Source organism: Cajanus cajan, chromosome 7, assembly GCF_000230855.2.
Source record: "Cajanus cajan strain Asha chromosome 7, NIPB_CcT2T_4, whole genome shotgun sequence".
In the NCBI taxonomy this organism is placed as follows: domain Eukaryota; kingdom Viridiplantae; phylum Streptophyta; class Magnoliopsida; order Fabales; family Fabaceae; genus Cajanus; species Cajanus cajan.
The window spans coordinates 37,828,526-37,847,952 of record NC_138523.1 but is presented as its reverse complement, the minus strand read 5'-3'; the positions used below and the strand labels follow the sequence as shown (position 1 = coordinate 37,847,952).

The following is a 19,427-nucleotide window of genomic DNA, read 5'->3' as shown; positions in this document are numbered from 1 at the left end:
CTGTAATTTTATGAAAATTATTTTTCAATCTTTATAATTTAAAATATTCTATTTTAGTTCTTATGCAAACTATTTTTGTTTTTTTTAATCTCTATAGTTATAAAAAAATATTTTTAAATTTTTATAAAATTAGACTATAATGACTAAATAGGTAAAGTTTATGAAACTATAAGTATCAAAATGTAATTAAATTTAATTTTTAGTATATGTATAATTTGAGTTGAATATTTATGTACTATTAATATATGATTTTAAAATAATTATTGTAAAAATTGATATAATTATCTTACATATGACATATGGATTCAAATCATCAGTCTCATCATTGTGTCTTAATTGGTGTCCCATCAATAAAAAATTGACACATTATTTAAAATATTTACCTATATTTTTATTCTTTTTTACATTATTTTATTTGTCCTTACTTTTATGCTAGACTAGGGAAATTTCTTTTTCATGAAAAACTTCTTTGACTTGATTTCAAGTTATTGTTAATCTTTCTAATACTATTGTCAAGAATAATTTAGGTAGATCGAATCAACTAACTAGAGAAAAAAATATTCTTGTCAATTATTTATATAAAATGTACTATTTCATTTTTTTTGTCTTGATGAAATTTTGACCAGTTACTCTACTCATTTGTGTTGTCAAATTTTTGTACATAAAAACATATTACCTGCCATGGTAGTGGAGTAAGCGGTTGGAATATTTGTAATTAGCTATGAAAAAGATAAATAATAATAATAATAATAACTAAAGTATAACTTGATTTGAGTGAAAAAAATAAATTAAAACTTGGAATCTTGTTGAAGAAAATGTTCTGATGAGTTGCATGAAAAAAAATGAGAATTTTTTCCACGTGATTCCAAGTTATATTAATATAATTATTTTAAATATAATTATTAACATTCATTTTTTCTCTTAATCTAAAGATAAAAATAAGTCAAATAAAGTAATATAAAATAAGATAAAAATATAAATGAATATTTTAAATTATATGTCAATTTTTTTTTATTAACGAGACACCAATTAAGTCACACCATGGTGCGCGTGATTTGAATCTTGTAATATAACTGGACAACATTAAAAAAAAAAAAAAAAAAAATCCTTGTATATCATCAACACAATGCATAGGCTAATTACTCATATAATTTTGTTTGGAAAAATTTGGAGGCGGGAGCACCATTTTATTTTATTTCTTACCTATTTTTATCTTTACTTTTACCCAGGATCCATATCGATGTAGTATACAGTATTACAGTTTACTTAGCCGTAAATAATGTCCTTGAAAAGAATTGTTAACTAGTTTGGTTGGGTGGAAGAATCTGCGCAGCCAAAACTCGACAACATAGCTACACACACACACAGTTAACTCACTCACTTACCTTCCTCGCCTCGCTTCTCATCAAACCCTAAAACATTACATTTCACAGAAATGTACTCGTGTATTCCTCACTTAGCATCTTCCCCAAAACTCACTCCTTCTTCTCATCATCAATGTATGTTCTCTTCCCGGACAAAACACATGTTTGGATTAGCCTCTTCTGCGCCTCATTTCAGGATCCGTGCTGTATCAACCACGCAGAATCACATACCACCTGCTCCTATTTTTCTCCCCCAAGGACCTTGGAACCAGGTCACTTTTCTAACCAATCTTTCTTCTCCACAAATTTTCCTCTTTAAACGCCACATTGTAATCGAGTGTTTTCAGATTCCCGGCGGAGTTACTGCTGCAGAGGGATTCAAAGCTGCGGGAATCTACGGAGGGCTGCGTGCCAAAGGTGAAAAGCCTGATCTCGCGCTTGTCACGTGCGATGTTGATGCCGTGTCTGCAGGTTCGTTTGCTGATTCTGGTGGCTAATACTTGTGTTTCGTGGTTTTTTGCACTTCACCTCATCGAATTCCATTTCTTTCAGGATCGTTTACAACGAACGTCGTTGCGGCTGCGCCCGTCTTATACTGCAAAAAGACGTTAGATATCTCCAACACCGTAAGCTTAGGATCGGTTTTGATAAACCTCTCTGCAAACACAAATGAGCTTCTTTGTAAACTAAAATTAACTTATAAGATAAGAAACATATTTTGAAGAAACTAAGATGATTCAATTATTAATTTTAGCTTTTGAAGAATCTTATTTCATTTTTTTTTCTCTATAAGTGTTTATTGAGAAACTTATCCAAACAGACTCTTAGTTTCTTTTATAAGCAGTCTCATTGTGTTTCAGGCGCGTGCTGTGTTAATTAATGCAGGTCAAGCAAATGCCGCAACGGTAAGCCACAAGCAAACTTATCCAAACAGACACTTAGTTTCTTTTATAAACAGTCTACTGAGGTGTAGTTTCACTCTAGACTCTAGTTACTTCACGGCATTGATGTTTTTCCATTAACTTAGTGTGTTCAACATTAAAAAAAATTTGAGTGAAATTTAACAAATATTTTAGTGGTTGAAGCCTTTCATGTCTCCAGGGCAAAGAAGGTTACCAGGACGTGATAGAATGTGTGGAAAGCCTTGCTAAGGTATGTATACTTAATCCTTTCATTGTGTTAAATTGATTTTGCTTATAGTGCTGAGTGCTCCATGTCAAAATATGATTAGTCTTTGCTGCAAATGTTTGTAATTGCAGCTACAAAAAGTGAAGCCAGAAGAAATATTAGTTGAATCCACCGGTGTAATTGGTCAAAGAATAAAGAAGGTAATGCAGAGACAGCGTTTTGGGTTTTATATTTTGTTCGCTTGTGTCCTTTGTGATATTGCTTTCTGTTATATGGACTAAGTATTTGCAAAATTCAGGACAAGCTACTTGAAAAGTATTTCAACAAACTTATATTCTGTCATTTCCAATATTATATTCTTCTCATTTTATTTGCAGGGGAAACTTTTAAACTCACTCCCTACACTAGTGAGTTCACTTTCATCTTCAGTTGAGGGGTAATTCATGTGTTCTCTGATTTAAATTTATTTAAATTTTATAATTGACATGTTATCATGTTAAGAAACTCGCATTATGTGTGTGTGTGATTATTAAATGGCCTTTGTATACATGTAGATTTCTTTTTTCCTGCCTTCTTTCACCATTTTGGTTTCTTATTCTTTGAAAAATACATAACTCTGAACAGCACATGTTGTGTCTACTTTTCAATCCCTCATTATTCAATCCTTTGTTCATCAAATCTTATTAAGCTTGCATACAGGGCAGATTCTGCAGCAGTGGCCATCACCACGACAGATCTTGTTAGCAAGAGTGTGGCAATTGAGTCTTTGGTATTACTTGTTACTATTTTTGCTCACTTGTTTTAAGTTCATACAACTAGTTCATATTTAACTGTTTTATAAGCACACTTACATATATGGATAACACACATTTGACATTTGTATTTAGTCCTATGTATAAATGATAAGTCATAAAATTGCCTTGTTCAGTTCACCTAGATGAGTTGTTGATACACATGGGGTCAGCACTCAGTGGCCCAAAGGTTGTAGGACTAATGGGAAAACAAACCGACAACTTAGCTGTGAAGGAGATTTCTATATTGACATGGATGATAGTTTTCCATTTTTCTGTGAACCTGTAATTTCTAAGACAAAAACCTTAACTCTTACAGTTTTGGGAATTAACTTCATGAAACATGTTTGGTTCAGTCCCAAATTCTATATTTGTTTGCAAAGTTGAAGTTTGAGAGAAAAGAGAGATAATCTAATTCTTATTATTGTTGGTGTTGGTTAGGTTGGAGGAACTAAGGTCAGAATTGGGGGAATGGCAAAAGGTTCTGGAATGATCCACCCAAATATGGCTACCATGCTTGGGGTAATAACAACTGATGCTCGGGTAACCAGTGATGTTTGGAGAAAGATGGTGCAGGTTGCTGTGAACCGAAGTTTCAACCAGATAACTGTATGTGCTTTTCACACTTTTCTGGATATTACAAATTCAGTTAGTCATATAGTGGTGTTATATTATACTACCTTTGGTCCTAATTAAAAGTAACAAATTAGATTTTTTTTTGGTCCTAATTATAAACAACAATTATTAGTTTTAAAGTTACTCAGTATTAAATTTCTTTTATACCCTTCATTTATTGTTAACTCTATTTTCTATGCATTCACTTATAACTATATAACAACCGCTTAAAGTAAAGGGTATATTTAGAATAAAACTTGAATTTATGGTAGAATTAAATAAAAGTAATAATATTAATTATTTTTTTTGGTCTCAATGATTTGTCTTATGTTTGCTTATAATTAGGACTGGAGCTAGTATTTTTATAAAAAAAATTTCAGTAATTTACCTAAATTAAAATGCAAAAACATGTTGTAATTATTGTATTGTATGTCAAAAGATTATTAGCCAAATTTAATGTAGTTCTCTTGTGCAAGGTGATGCCATGTTATATCTCCAAAGCTTTTGCCCCCATTTTTTGGAACGTAGTTGATTCTTGTGTTGTCTTTGCATTATTTTGCTACAGGTAGATGGAGATACTAGTACTAATGATACTGTTATTGCTTTGGCTAGTGGGTTGTCTGGGATAGGCTGCATATCTTCTCTGGACAATGATGAGGCTATTCAACTTCAGGCATGCCTAGATGCGGTAAAGTTGTCCCTGTACAATTTCATCACTATTTTTTCATCTCATATTTTCATTCTTTAGATCGTGTCCCATGATTTACTTGAGGCATGTAATCTATTCAAAATGCTCAGTCAGCAGATGTGAAGTTTTGGATTGATATTTCTTTCTAGGTAATGCAAGGTCTTGCCAAATCAATAGCTTGGGATGGAGAGGGAGCAACATGCCTCGTTGAGGTATGCTTTTTGTCAAGGATATCTGTGCATCATGGCTATTGATTTATGCTACTCTATCTGCTGTACAATGACTGAATTTTAAAGTTTCTACACAAAAATTAAGGACAATAATAAATGTATCACTATTTGATTTACTAGAATAGCCTAACCTCTCAATAGATGTTTACTCTTAATTGTAGTGGTTGAATAATTTATAAAGAGGGAAATTAGGAAAAAAATAATTAGTGTTACATTGAAAAGTGAAAATATAATTTATTTTGAGACATGTTTCAAATGCTAAAATTGAAGTTATTGTGGGATGTTGGAGTCCTGTGTTTTTTTATACATCCAATATTAATCCTCCACATTCCTTATGCACGAGCCTTGATTGAAAATATTTTTACTCCTTAAGGTTGTGTTTGGATTGAAAGATGGATTTGGGGGAGTGGAAAAGGAAAGATTTGAAGAGAAAGAGAGTAGAAAGTGAGGTTGTTTGGATTAAGGGAAAGATAGTGGAAAGTGAGTGGAAAGTTTGTGAGAATTTGTGTAGAAATTGATTGATGTGATAGATAAAAATTAAAAATTTAATAGATGAATATGTAATTTACACTTTTACCCTTGGATTAAAAATGAGTAGAATATTATTTATTGTAAATAATAATAATAACAATAAAATTATATTAATAAGTATAATTTATTAAAAAATAATAAATAATGATAATAATAATAATAAATATTAAAAAAATAATAAGAATCATAATAAATAATAATGATAGTAATTATAATAAATAATAATAATATTAATAATAATGATAATAATAATAATATTTATAATAATAAATAATAATAACAAAATATATTATGATAATTATATTTTCTATCATTATTTTATTAATGTTTATGAAAGTGTTATTATTTTAATTTTATAAACACGTATTACTTTATTCTTTTTTATATTTCCACTTTTTGATGTCAATATTTAAATAGTAGAATTTTCTTAATATAAAAAAATGTACAATAAATTTTTTGAAAGTTAATTAATAAATTAAAAAAATTGATAAATTATTGACATAAATTAGAATGAAATGAAGATACATTTGTTAATTGTACAAGTTAATTTTTACCAATTAAAAAATTAAGAAATTTTTAACATTACAAAGTAGATGGGTAATAACATATTTGTAAAATGGAACAGAAAATATAATTCAGTCATCAATTTAGTAAACAATAATTAAATATGACATAAAATAATAGAAATGAAAAATGTTGCAACTAAATAAAACATGTTTAAATTACAATAATAAAAAACAAAATAAGATAACATAGTCTATTCAAATGAACGCTGAAAGTCATCAAGTTTTTGTTCGAGGTCATCAAGCTTGTTATGTACTCGATCGAAACCTCTGTTAACATTGATGGTCAAATTATTTAATCTTTCTTGTAACCCTTGAATGCCAGTCCATATTTGCGAAAGCATTTGACCATCATACTGGACTGGGGGTTGTTGTGTGATGTCGGCAGATTGCTCGTCAGCATGGTCCTCAGGCATTGCATGGTCTTCATCTTCAACATTTTGGCCATGATCATGATTATCCCTGCCATGTAACCAAACCCCGTTCACATTGACGACATTTAATTTTTTCAAGGTTTTTTTTATTAAAAAATTGTGGCCACCCTAATTCGACTGCAACATCAATTGATAAGTCTACGCTAGAAATAGCCAAAATGCGTGAAATTAAAATGGGGTATGGAAGAGGCATCCTATTGTCCTTGCATTTGACCATGTGTTGCATGATATAATGGGGCCAGTTGATCAAAATGTTATTCTTTAAGACCCATAACACAAAAATGTCTTCCTGCAAGAGTTGGGAAAAGTTACTTGATCGGGGAGCCAATATATGGACGTAGACATAATGTAGGAGTCTGTCGTTAATGTTAAGACTTCTTACATTTCTGACATTTCGGCCCTGCAGCTCTGGTCTAATCATAGATGTCAGTGTTATGTCACGGTCGAACTGCATCTCCTCTGGGATATCTGGAAATGGTAATTTTTGCCCCTGATACTTCAAACCAGCCAGAGTTAACCAATCAAATGGTTTTATTTTTATCTTTGTTTTGTTCACGTCACTATAGAGGAAACCAGCTTCAGATACTCTCAAGTTCGAATAGAAGACCTTAATAAGATCTTTAAAGAAATCACATTTGAGAGCCACAAAATGCTGCAAACCTTGATATTCTATATGGTGGTGAAAATACAGCCCTGATGTGGCAAAGTAGCTAAAGTCCATAACCTTTGGATGAAGGACTATCCTGTGGTAAAACTCCTTGCCATATTTAATCATCTGATCACGCTGACTGAAAAAACGCGTCTGGTTTAGAACTTGTTCAATTTGTGGTAGTCTGGGACCAACTATTCTGTCCGAGGAGTTTTTCCTTTTGTTTCTTTTGAACTTCTTTTTCTTGAACCGGATGCCATACCTGAAAATTATATATAAAATAACCAATAACAAAAGGAAAAGAAGTTCAAAAGAAACAAAAGGAAAAACTCATGCCACCTCGGACAAAGCAGCTGGTCCTAGACTACCACAAATTGAACAAGTTTTAAATCAGACACGTTTTTTCAGTCAGCGTGATCAGATGATTAAATATGGCAAGGACTTTTACACAGGATTGTCCTTCATCCAAAGATTATGGACTTTAGCTACTTTGTCACATCAGGACTGTATTTTCACCACCATATAGAATATCAAGGTTTGCAGCATTTTGTGGCTCTCAAATGTGATTTCTTTAAAGATCTTATTAAGGTCTTCTATCGAACTTGAGAGTATCTGAAGCTGGTTTCCTCTATAGTGACGTGAACAAAACAAAGATAAAAATAAAACCATCTGACTGGTTAACTCTGGCTGGTTTGAAGTATCAGGGGCAAAAATTATCATTTCCAGACATCCCAGAGGAGATGTAGTTCGACCGTGACATAGCACTGACATCTATGATTAGACCAGAGCTGCAGGGCCGAAATGTCAGAAATGTACGAAGTATTAACATTAACGACAGACTCCTACATTATGTCTACATCCATATATTGGCTCTCCGATCAAGTAACTTTTCCCAACTCTTGCAAGAAGACATTTTTGTGTTATGGGCCTTAAAGAATAACATTTTGATCAACTGGCCCCATTATATCATGCAACACATGGTCAAATGCAAGGACAATGGGATGCCTCTTCCATACCCCATTTTAAATTCACGCATTTTGGTTGTTTCTGGCGTAGACTTATCAATTGATGTTGCAGTCGAATTAGGGTGGCCACAATTTTTTAATAAAAAAAACCTTGAAAAAATTAAATGTCGTCAATGTGGACGGGGTTTGGTTACATGGCAGGGATAATCATGATCATGGACAAAATGTTGAAGATGAAGACCATGCAATGCCTGAGGACCATGCTGACGAGCAGCCTGCCGACATCACACAACAACCCCCAGTCCAGTATGATGGTCAAATACTTTCCCAAATATGGACTGACATTCAAGGGTTACAAGAAGGATTAAATAATTTGACCATCAATGTTAACGGAGGTTTCGATCGAGTACATAACAGGCTTGATAACCTCGAACAAAAATTTGATGACTTTCAGCATTCATTTGAATAAACTACGTTATCTTATTTTCTTTTTTATTATTGTAATTTAAATGTTTTATTTAGTTGCAACATTTTTCATTTCTATTATTTTATGTCATATTTAATTATTGATGACTGAATTATATTTTCTGTTCCATTTTACAAATATGTTATTACCCATCTATTTTGTAATGTTAAAAATTTCTTAATTTTTTAATTGGTAAAAATTAACTTGTACCATTAACAAATGTATCTTCATTTCATTCTAATTTATGTCAATGATTTATCAATTTTTTTAATTTATTAATTAACTTTCAAAAAATTTATTGTACATTTTTTTATATTAAGAAAATTCTATTATTTAATTATTGACATCAAAAAGTGGAAATATAAAAAAAATAAATAAAGTAATGCATGTTTATAAAATTAAAATAATAACACTTTCATAAAACATTAATAAAATAATGTTAGAAAATATAATTATCATAATATATTTTGTTATTATTATTATAAATATTATTATTATTATTATTTATTATAATTACTATCATTATTATTTATTATGATTCTTATTATTTTTTTAATATTTATTATTATTATTATCATTATTTATTATTTTTTTAATAAATTATACTTATTAATATAATTTTATTGTTGTAATTATTATTATTTACAATAAATAATATTCTACTCATTTTTAATCCAAGGGTAAAAGTGTAAATTACATATTCATCTATTAAATTTTTAATTTTTATCTATCACATCAATCAATTTCTACACAAATTCTCACAAACTTTCCACTCACTTTCCACTATCTTTCTCTTAATCCAAACAACCTCACTTTCCACTCTCTTTCTCTTCAAATCTTTCCTTTTCCACTCCCCAAAATCCATCCTTCAATCCAAACACAACCTTAATGTTCACTTTGAACTAACCAACGATATATAGCTCTGCTACTTGATGACTAGGCATTTTTCACATCGTAGACAACATGGAAAGTGTTGCAACTTGAAGGTTAATCACCACTTCTACCAATGTGGATACACAAGACCGTTTGGGTACCAGCGATCATAAAATGGTGCTATCTACATGACCATTAGGAAGGTTATGATAGAGCGAATGACCAAAGATGCCCTAAAATGGGAACTCCCTACACCCCCCCAACCCAGGTTGAGACAACTGAGATATAGGATGTATTGCTGAGAGAAGCAAATCCGAACTAAGCCCAAGATTTGACAGATTTATTGGGGAAAAATGCAAAAACAAAGAGGAGACGGTAGCAGCCCTCCTCTTGAACTCTTGCAGAAGGGAGGCTAATAACAGAGAGGCCTCTTTCTCATGCGTGCATGTGCATATGCATGATAAATAAGCCATTGCTGATGTCTTACATGGGCACTTACTTATTCCATCCAACTCTTATTTTCTATTTGTGTGTGATTTAGTAGCTGTTAAGCTGTGTCTGGATTTTGAAGTTCTGTTGATGTTGCGTGGTGAAAATGTGGACTCAGTCTTGCTTGATAATGTTGTTTATCATCAAATTTGATCTTCACTTTGCAGGTCAGTGTGACTGGTGCAAATAGTGAGGCTGAAGCTGCAAAAGTTGCACGTTCAGTTGCATCATCTTCACTTGTAAAGGCATGATAATTGAACTAAAAATTCTTTTACTTTTTCAATTTGGCTAAGCCTATTTTCTAACATAATGTTTCATCAGGCTGCTATATATGGTAGAGACCCCAACTGGGGACGCATTGCTGCTGCAGCTGGTTACTCGGGGGTTTCATTCCACCAAGATTCACTTAGGGTGGAGCTGGGGGATATTTTACTAATGGATGGTGGGGAACCACAATTATTTGACCGGTAGGACTTCTTTTTTTGGTGATTTACTTGCGTTTGGAAAATTAGTAAAAAAAAAATTACTTTCTCTAACACTTTATCTACATTTAGTTATGCCTAGCAAATCCTTAACAAGCCTTTACCCCAAGCAGTTACCTTTTTTTTTCCAATACCAGTTGATAAATGTACAATATCTGATGCTGTAGAAGGGTATCACTTTCTATTTCTATTGCTTGAAGCAAACAGTTTACTTAAACATCAATCTTTGAGTCAAATTTTAAATATGTCCAAATAATAAAAAGCTCAAGAATGAAATCAAAGTAGAATTACATTGTACCCTTGATTAGGTTGTTTTTCCATGACACATAGCATTTAGGATTTTGTAGCAAGAGATTGTTATTACGAATCGAGTTGTACTTTTCGTGTCAAAATAATAATTGTAATTTAATATTCAATTTTAATTGCGGAGATGATGCTTATAGCTAACAAATGTCTGATCATGTAGTTTATTGATCCATTATCCATCTAATTATCTTGTACGTTTTTATAAATTTTTATTTTTATATACGAGCCCTTTTTTATCCATGCAATTTATAATCTATCCATGATCCATGTTGTGCTTTATTATACAATCTTTTACAGCTTGAAATCGTGGCAGGAACGCGGCTAGTAGTTATCTTAGAAAGGCTGGGGAGACTCACGACACAGTTAGAATTCAGATATCAGTTGGTAAGTTATAATTATAGCCCAAACACTGCACTGTTTTCTTTTTTAAGCAGTCTGGAATTAATATTAATTATATTATCATATTTACGATTGATATTCATTTCTAATTAACAGGCAATGGACCAGGACGTGGACAAGCATGGGGCTGTGATTTAAGCTATGATTATGTTAAAATAAATGCCGAGTACACAACATAAACAAATGTAAATTCTCACACTATATTGGCACAGTGATGGGGTTGATTATGATCTAATTAGATATTGTGGAGGATTTTAATTTTGATTTCATATTTAGAGATTATTTTGAACTTATGGTAACTACGCATTATCTTTTATATTTATTTGTATTTGGTAATCTTTATCTCAAGATGAGGAATTTTATCTTTTTGTTGGTTCATAAATAAACTCTCAAAGTAAACTTTGGGCACTTTTGACCACTGAATATTAATAATTATAGAGAATATTCTAACACTAAAAATCATTACCTTTCTTAAAAGTGACCAAAGTTCAAGGAATATACAACCCATTATTAGATATTATGTTCACCAAAAAATTTGATATCTATAAATAAAAACAAATCATATTTGTCAATTGAAACATCACTTTACAAATTTGATGATCATGTTACTAATATCTAATTTTTATTTAATTTTATAATATCTAATAGTGTTATGTCATATATATGTTTGTTGAACTTTGATCATTTTTAAAAATTATATAGAAGATAATGATTTTTAGTATAGGTCAACAATTTGTATACTTGTAAGTTGAAGTATTTTTTATAGTTACTTGGCTTAAATGTTTTTAGTCCCTCAAATTTAAAATTGTTGTTTTTAGTTCTTGTAATTTCAAAAAATCTTATTTTAGTCTTTATATTCAAATTTTGTTAAAAAATTTATCAAATATTATTGCATAAAATTTACCTATTAGTGTCTCTATTAGTGAAAATATTACATTAAATCAGTTTGATATTGTATAACTGTCTTAATTAGTCACTTTCAAATATGTTATTTGTGACCTAAGGAATTAAAACAAGATTTTTGAAAATTACAGGGACTAAAAACAATAGTTTTAAATTTGAAGGACCAAAAACAAATTTGTCTTAAATTTGAGGGACTAAAAATATATTTAAGCCTAGTTACTTTTTATGTTGGGTACACAATTTTTTTTATTTATAAATTTTTTGATAACCATGATATTAGTACAAAATACCTATCGATAAAAATAGTGACTAATGTTTACCAGAGATTGTGAGTAAATACAAGATGAATATTATCCTCCTAATATAATCTTAGCTCTAATAACTTTTGCACTTTAATGTTAATTTTTAATATTTAGTTTATTATTTTAAAACCAACAATTCTAAGAATATTGTTTCTTTGAAAATTATCTTATGTTTTCCACAAGATTGTGCTCTCAAGAGGATCGAGTTGGAAAAAACGTAACTACAATAAAAATATCGTATGATTCTCATTAATTCAATTGTTGAGATAAATAATAAGATATTTTGGTCAAATTATACTAAATGAAGACAAATACTTGATTCTTAGCAAACATGTATAAATATTCTCAATGATGAATCAAATATAATTTAGTCAATCAAACATTTTGGTCTAATGGTTAGAGTTTGTCTAATGATTTGTGTTAACCTTTAACATCGATTTTGAAGATAGTTTGAAAGAGTGGTCATCCTAAACTCATCATTAAAAGGGACTCAATTTTTTTTTTAAAATTATATAAATTTGAGATTACTTTTAAAAACAAATTTATCTCATATATATATATATATATACATATATATATATATATAAATATAAATTTGTGATATGATTTTAAAGTTCTTTTATTTTTTTATATTATATTCTTTAAAGATAAAAATATTTTTAATCTTTAAAATTTTTCAAGTTTGATTTTAATCCTTCAAAATTTTGTTCTATTTTGATTTTTCTAATTTGGAGATGAATTACTTTTGATCTTTAAATTTATTTATTTTTGTATATTACTTTATAATAAATGAATATAAAAATAAATTAAAATAAAAATATAATGTATTTTTTTAATATTTATAAATATTGTGCTATATATTTAATATAATAAAATATGTTTAAGGTTTAGGATTTAAGTTTTTAATTAAATCTGTATTTTTAATGTTGACTTTTTTCTTCCATTTGTCAAGTGCCATCATTAAGCTTGGTAGTGAACGAGGGAGATTAGAAAATACGAAGGAGATTGGAAAGTTATGGAAATATTAGAATGGAAATGAAGGACGTATGATTTTGTGATATGAGAATTAATCCATAGATTTGGGTAATCTAGCTATGTAGGAAAGAAATGGAAGAAAGAGAAGTTACATTTATAATTGGTGGTTGGAGGGAATGGGAAAGGTTCTTGTTGAAACTTGTTGGGCTTTGGCCCATTTACGCCCTACAGAAGATGGAAAAAACATTTCCTGGAGGAAAAGACTTATGCTGCTCCCGCAAACTCCGAATTTCTGGTATCTACTCTGCTCTTTGTAATTGCTATCTCTTCTCCCTTCTTCTTCTTCCCATCTCTAATCCTTTTATTTTGCATTTCTTCTTTTCCCCCTTTTCCGTTTTCGTCCCATTCATCAAGATTTTGACTCTGCGTGTAGCTTTTTTTTTTTTTTTTTTTGGGAGCTATTGAACTTCATGTTATTTTGGTTTCATTCCTTTCATGCCCAACTCTCACCTTCACACACACAAAAAATACATTCTTTTATCTCCCCCCACCCCATCAGTGCCATGATTACTTTCCCTCTCTGTTCGCTTGTCTTTTGGTGACAGATCTCATTTTTATATGAATTTCAGTGTTTAATCTGGAATCACTTAGTGGTATTGCAATTAGCTTCTGCGTTTTTTGTTTCATTTTTCTGGAATCACATTACAGTATGACTTCTGCTTCCTTCAAGTTGCTCCTTTTCTGGCTCTAGTTATTTCAAATGTTTCTCGATAATGAAAATTGAAATTCAATTGTGCATTTGTTGTGATTATCATTTTTATTTAATAAGTTTAACTAGTTCCATTTCTGTATTCAGATTTTAACTCCAATAATCATTGATTACGGTTCATTCAGTTGATAATGAAGTTTCTTGACTGGTACTTGAAGATTGGGGTCGTGTCGGCTTTGGTTGGGGCTTCTATGGAGATGTTCATGATCAAAACTGGCTTCTGTGTGAGAACTTTCCTTATTCTTTAATCACTGGTGCTCTGCCCTTCCATTTGCTGCTCGTATTGAAACTGGCTTTTAGAATTTATAGTAATTTTACATTCTCGTTTAATATGAATGACCTTTTGAGTTGTCTAGTAGCAAGTTATTGATTTTGGTTACTAGATTAGTATCTTGAGACTTGAGTATTGTATTGCTTCCAGTACTATTGGATAGTGGATACACGATTTCATGATGTAGTGAATATTGATTTTTGGAAGGGTCATGGTCATCCAATGAGAAAGATGCTAGGGAAATATTATGTACTCTGTCATACATGTCTTTTATTGTTATTTCTTTTGCTCAAATTGTCCAATCAACATAACATTATGCGTATGAAGAGAATTTCATAATTGTTTTCTTAGGGATTGTAGCAACTCCCATGATTTATTTTTTTCATAAAAGGATTTAGACTATATAAAAATTTGAATTTGTTTTAATTTCTCCTCGCATTGTATTTGTACAGATGACAAAGTAACTGTTTTGGAGTCAGAAAAGCGTGCCTGGGAGAATTCCCCAGATGCTCAGGCAATTAGAGAAGCTCTCAACCCCTGGAGACATATTGATGCAGAAGAAACAAAAAAGTCCTGACTGAAGTGTGAATTATTTTCTTAAAATCCATGAGTAATTTTTCAAGAACTTAAGATGTTATACGAGGATATGCTGGAATAAACCAACAACATTTTGATTGCTACATCTTGTCGGCTGGGCACCAAATCATGAACAACTCTGGGATGACTCACATCTTTCAATTTTCTATCTGACTTTGAATGTTGGATTTATTTATTTGACTCTTGAATAACTGTTCAGTGTTTTCTTTGTAATATGATACACTTATAACAGTGAGACAAGTGCAAGTATGTAACATTATTCTCAATAAAAGAAACTGCTAATGTTTCTTAAATTGTTTCACTGTCAAACATTTACCTCATACAAGTCTTCTAACATAGATACTCTTCTACAATTTCAATTGACCTTTACTTTAGTCAATCTTTACTTCATCTTCCATAGACAGAGGAGAAAAACATGTTAGCGCTGCTTCCTATGGCCATATCATAGAGCTTGCACAATGTTGCCAATGACTGTCATTTTCTAACATTATTCATATCATGGTTGTCAGTCTCGAGTGATAACTTATAATAACTACCGAGTTTATTAGATTGGTCAGTCTCATATACAACTTGAAAGCAAACTCATTTTTGAGCAATCTCGTATAATGTCGAGCAATCTCATATCCCTTTGTTGCTAAAAGTAAAAATTAGTCTTTTCTTAATTTTTTATTTGTTATTTTAAGAATTTCTATCATGCATGAAATTTTGCATGATTTACTACTAAATATTGCTACTTTAATATTGTAATTTGTTATTTTAGTTTAATATGGAGTTGAAATATTGAGTTATTATGTTATTTATAAGTATTATAACATTTTTTTTTATATTAAGAAAACTCTAACGAGTTTATGATTCGAGTTTACAATTCGAATTTATAAAACTTCAACAAGATTACGTAAACTCTCAATGTTAACAACTTTCGTTCATATATCATAGGTTCGTTTGTTGACTGTGACAGCTAGTACTTGTGTTTGGAGGTTTGCACTTCACGTCATCAAATTTAATTTCTTTCAGGATCCTTTACAACAAATAATGTTGCCGCTGCGTCTTATATTGCAAAAAGACGTTAGATATCTTCAACACCATAAGAGACTTAATTCGTGTCGCTTCTGATTGGTTTTGATAAACCATTATGCAAAGAAAGAATGAAATAAGCTCCTTTGTAAACTAAAATTAACTTATATATAAGTTAAGAAACATTTTTTTTTTAAATGTTAAGATAATTGAATTACTAATTTCAGCTTTTAAAGAATCTTATTTCATTTCTTTTTCTTATTTTATTCTCTACAAGTGTTTACTAATAAACTTATCCAAACAAATTCTTAGTTTCTTTTATAAGCAGTCTCATTGTCTATTACCTTGTTTGGACTTAATTCTCTGTAAGTATTATATGAGAAGAAAATAAGAATGTAAAACAAATTGAGTTTTTACCATAAGATAAAATTTATGTACATCAGTTTTTTGCGTAAGTTACATGAAAGAGCTTCTACAAAAATTAAAGTACAAATAAAAGTATGCTGATTTCTTTGATTCTCTCTTTCTGTTTGTTTGAATGGGCTTTTGTGTTGGGGGAAAGGGTGTTTGGTCATCTTTCAGCTATGATTTCAATGGCATAACATGTTTGCACTTTTGAAAGTCAATATTTCTTGCTTGATTGCCCGCCGATAAATAAGTTTGACAATTTTTCAGGTGCGTGTTGTGTTAATTGATGTAGGTCAAGCAAATGCAGCAACCGTAAGCCACAAGTTTTTTCTGTTTTGTTTGCCCCTGGGTTATATTCAATGAATAGTTTACTGAATTGTAGTTTCACTCTAGACTCTAGTTACTTCACGGCAATGATGAATGTTTTTCCATGAACTTAGTTTGTTCAACTTAAAAAAAACATAAAAAAGAGTAAAATTTAACAAATATTGTAGTGGTTGAAGCCTTTCATGTCTCCAGGGCAAAGAAGATTACCAGGACGTGATAGAATGTGTGGAAAGCCTTGCTAAAATTGTGTTAAACTGATTTTGCTTATAGTGCTGAGTGCTCCATGTCAAAATATGATTAGTCTTTGCTGCAAATGTTAGTAATTGCAGCTACAAAAAGTGAAGGCAGAAGATATATTAGTTGAATCCACTGGTGTAATTGGTCAAAGAATGAAGAAGGGAATGCAGAGGCTGCGTTTTGGGTTTTATATCTTGTCTGCTTGTGTCCTTTGTGAAGTTGCTATCTGTTATATGGACCAAGTATTCACAAAATTCAGGACAAGCTACTTGAAAAGTATTTCAACAAACTTATATTCTGTCATTTCCAATGTTATATTATTCTCATTTTATTAGCAGGGGGAACTTTTAAACTCACTCCCTACACTAGTGAGTTCACTGTCATCTTCAGTTGAGGGGTAATTTCTGTGGATACACAAGACCGTTTGGACACCAGCTATCATAAAATGGTGCTATCTACATGACCATTAGGACGGTTATGATAGAGCGAATGACAAAACATGCCCTAAAATGGGAACTCCCCCCAGGTAGAGACAATTTAGATATAAGATCTATTGCTGAGAGAGGCAAATCTGAACTAAGCTCAAGATTTGACAGATTTATTGGGGAAAAAATGCAAAGACAAAGACAGAGGCCTCTTTCTCATGCGTGCATGTGCATATGCATGATAAATAAGCCATTTCTGATGTCTTACATGGGCACTTAGTTATTCCATCCAACTCTTATTTTCTATTTCTGTGTGATTTAGTAGTTGACTAGTTGTGTCTGGATTTTGAAGTTCTGTTGATGTTGCGTGGTGAAAATGTGGACTCAGTCTTGCTTGATAATGTTATTTATCATCAAATTCGATCTTCACTTTGCAGGTCAGTGTGACTGGTGCAAATAGTGAGGCTGAAGCTGCAAAAGTTGCACGTTCAGTTGCATCATCTTCACTTGTCAAGGCATGATAATTGAACTAAGAACTCTTTTACTTTTTCAATTTGGCTAAGCCTATTTTCTAACATAATGTTTCATCAGGCTGCTATATATGGTAGAGACCCCAACTGGGGACGCATTGCTGCTGCAGCTGGTTACTCGGGGGTTTCATTCCACCAAGATTCACTTAGGGTGGAGCTGGGGGATATTTTACTAATGGATGGTGGGGAACCACAATTATTTGACCGGTAGGACTTCTTTTTTTGGTGATTTACTTGCGTTTGGAAAATTAGTAAAAAAGATTTACTTTCTCTGACACTTATCTACATTTAATTATTCCTATTAAATCCTTAACAAGCCTTGACCCCAACCAATTAACTTTTTTTTTTACAATACCAGTTGGTAAATGTACAATATCTGATGCTGTGGAAGGGTGTCACTTTCTATTTCTATTGCATGAAGGAAACAATTTACTTAAACGTCAATCTCTGAGTCAAATTTTAAATATGTCCAAATAATAAAAGGCTCAAGAATGAAATCAAAGTAGAATTACATTGTTCCCTTGATTAGGTTGTTTTTCCATGAAACATAGCATTTAGGACTTTGTAGCCAGATTGTTATTACGAATCGAGTTGTACTTTTCGTGTCAAAATAATAATTGTAATTTAATATTCAATTTTAATTGCGAAGATGATGCTTATAGCTAACAAATGTCTGATCATGTAATTTATTGATCATTATCCATCTAATTATCTTGTTCGTTTTTATAAAACTTTTTTTATATACGAGCTCTTCTTTGTCCATGCAATTTATAATTTACCCATGTTTTTTTTTTGTTCGTTCTTGGAGTATTCACCGCCGATAACAGTGACTAATCTCCTCGACGTTGAAGGCACCTCAAAAGGTGGGATAGCTGGCCCCAAAATTTAACGCGACTGCATACACAAGGCAGGATTTGAATCCCTGACCTTGCTTAAGCGTGAATCAACCCCTATCGAATCTACCCATGTTTGCATACATGTTGTGCTTTATTATACAATCTTTTAAAGCTTGAAATCGTGGCAGGAACGCGGCTAGTAATGGTAAGTTAGAATTCAGATATCAGTTGGTAAGTTATAGTTATAGCCCAAACACTGCACTCTTTTCTTTTTTAAGCAGTCTGGAATTAATATTAATTATATTATCATATTTATGATTGATATTCATTTCTTATTAACAGGCAATGGAAGCATGGGGCTTTAATTTAAGTTACTATTATGTTAAAATAAATGCCGAGTACACAACATAAATAAATGTAAATTCTCACACTATATTGGCACTGGGATGGGGTTATTATGATCTAATTAGATATTGTTGAGGATTTTAATTTTGATTTCATATTTAGATTATTTTGAACTTATGGTTACTAGGCATTATCTTTTATATTTATTTGTATATGGTAATCTTTATCTTATGATGAGGAATTTTATCTTTTTTGTTGGTTCATAAACAAACACTCATAGTAAACCATGAGCACTTTTGACCATTGAATAATAATTTTAGAGAATACTTTAATACTAAAATCCATTACCTTATATGTACTTTTTAAAAGTAATTAAAATTAAATGAATATATACATTATAGGATATTCATAAAAAAAATATCGGTAATTAGCAACAAATTATCATATTTGTCAAGTGAAAAAAATGAGGTTTCACTTTACAAATTTGGTGATCACATTATCAATATCTTTTTTTT

At 31.0% G+C, this 19,427-nt stretch overlaps 2 protein-coding genes across 7 annotated transcripts; both read left to right on the top strand.

Annotated features, from left to right (window-relative positions):
* Positions 1 to 1,283: 1,283 nt before the first annotated feature.
* On the top strand, positions 1,284 to 11,339 carry LOC109795095 (arginine biosynthesis protein ArgJ family). 3 transcript variants are annotated; one of them, XR_002239527.3, is made up of 15 exons: positions 1,284 to 1,636; positions 1,712 to 1,835; positions 1,917 to 1,990; positions 2,225 to 2,269; positions 2,466 to 2,516; positions 2,624 to 2,692; positions 2,870 to 2,928; positions 3,192 to 3,261; positions 3,725 to 3,892; positions 4,464 to 4,586; positions 4,736 to 4,798; positions 9,954 to 10,031; positions 10,108 to 10,253; positions 10,872 to 10,958; positions 11,070 to 11,339. XR_002239527.3 is itself a non-coding variant. In XM_020354512.3 (15 exons), exons 1-15 carry the CDS (start codon positions 1,436 to 1,438, stop codon positions 11,150 to 11,152), a joined length of 1,425 nt encoding a protein of 474 aa, XP_020210101.1. In that variant the 5' UTR covers positions 1,289 to 1,435; the 3' UTR covers positions 11,153 to 11,339. The 3 variants fall into 3 exon arrangements, 2 of the variants coding, with proteins under 2 accessions (XP_020210101.1, XP_029125320.1); XM_020354512.3 differs by having other exon boundaries at positions 1,289 to 1,636; positions 10,888 to 10,958; XM_029269487.2 differs by lacking the exons at positions 1,284 to 1,636; positions 1,712 to 1,835 and having other exon boundaries at positions 1,953 to 1,971; positions 10,888 to 10,958.
* A 1,971-nt stretch (positions 11,340 to 13,310) lies between these two features.
* LOC109792902 (DNA mismatch repair protein) lies at positions 13,311 to 15,083 on the top strand. Of its 4 annotated transcripts, none has more exons than XM_020352367.3 (3): positions 13,311 to 13,448; positions 14,010 to 14,144; positions 14,646 to 15,083. In XM_020352367.3, exons 2-3 carry the CDS (start codon positions 14,054 to 14,056, stop codon positions 14,768 to 14,770), a joined length of 216 nt encoding a protein of 71 aa, XP_020207956.1. In that variant the 5' UTR covers positions 13,311 to 13,448; positions 14,010 to 14,053; the 3' UTR covers positions 14,771 to 15,083. The 4 variants fall into 4 exon arrangements, with proteins under 4 accessions (XP_020207956.1, XP_020207949.2, XP_082915719.1 ...); XM_020352360.3 differs by having other exon boundaries at positions 13,312 to 13,448; positions 14,048 to 14,144; XM_083059593.1 differs by lacking the exon at positions 13,311 to 13,448 and adding an exon at positions 13,473 to 13,860 and having other exon boundaries at positions 14,048 to 14,144.
* Positions 15,084 to 19,427: the final 4,344 nt, after the last annotated feature.

Coding starts and splice junctions, on each gene's coding strand:
- LOC109795095 (XM_020354512.3), top strand. CDS start 1,436: ATGTACTCGTGTATTCCTCACTTAGCATCTTCCCCAAAACTCACTCCT. Junction 2,270..2,465: donor GTCAAGCAAATGCCGCAACG/GTAAGCCACAAG, acceptor TCATGTCTCCAG/GGCAAAGAAGGTTACCAGGA. Junction 10,254..10,887: donor GAACCACAATTATTTGACCG/GTAGGACTTCTT, acceptor AAATCGTGGCAG/GAACGCGGCTAGTAGTTATC.
- LOC109792902 (XM_020352367.3), top strand. CDS start 14,054: ATGAAGTTTCTTGACTGGTACTTGAAGATTGGGGTCGTGTCGGCTTTG. Junction 14,145..14,645: donor CATGATCAAAACTGGCTTCT/GTGTGAGAACTT, acceptor GTATTTGTACAG/ATGACAAAGTAACTGTTTTG.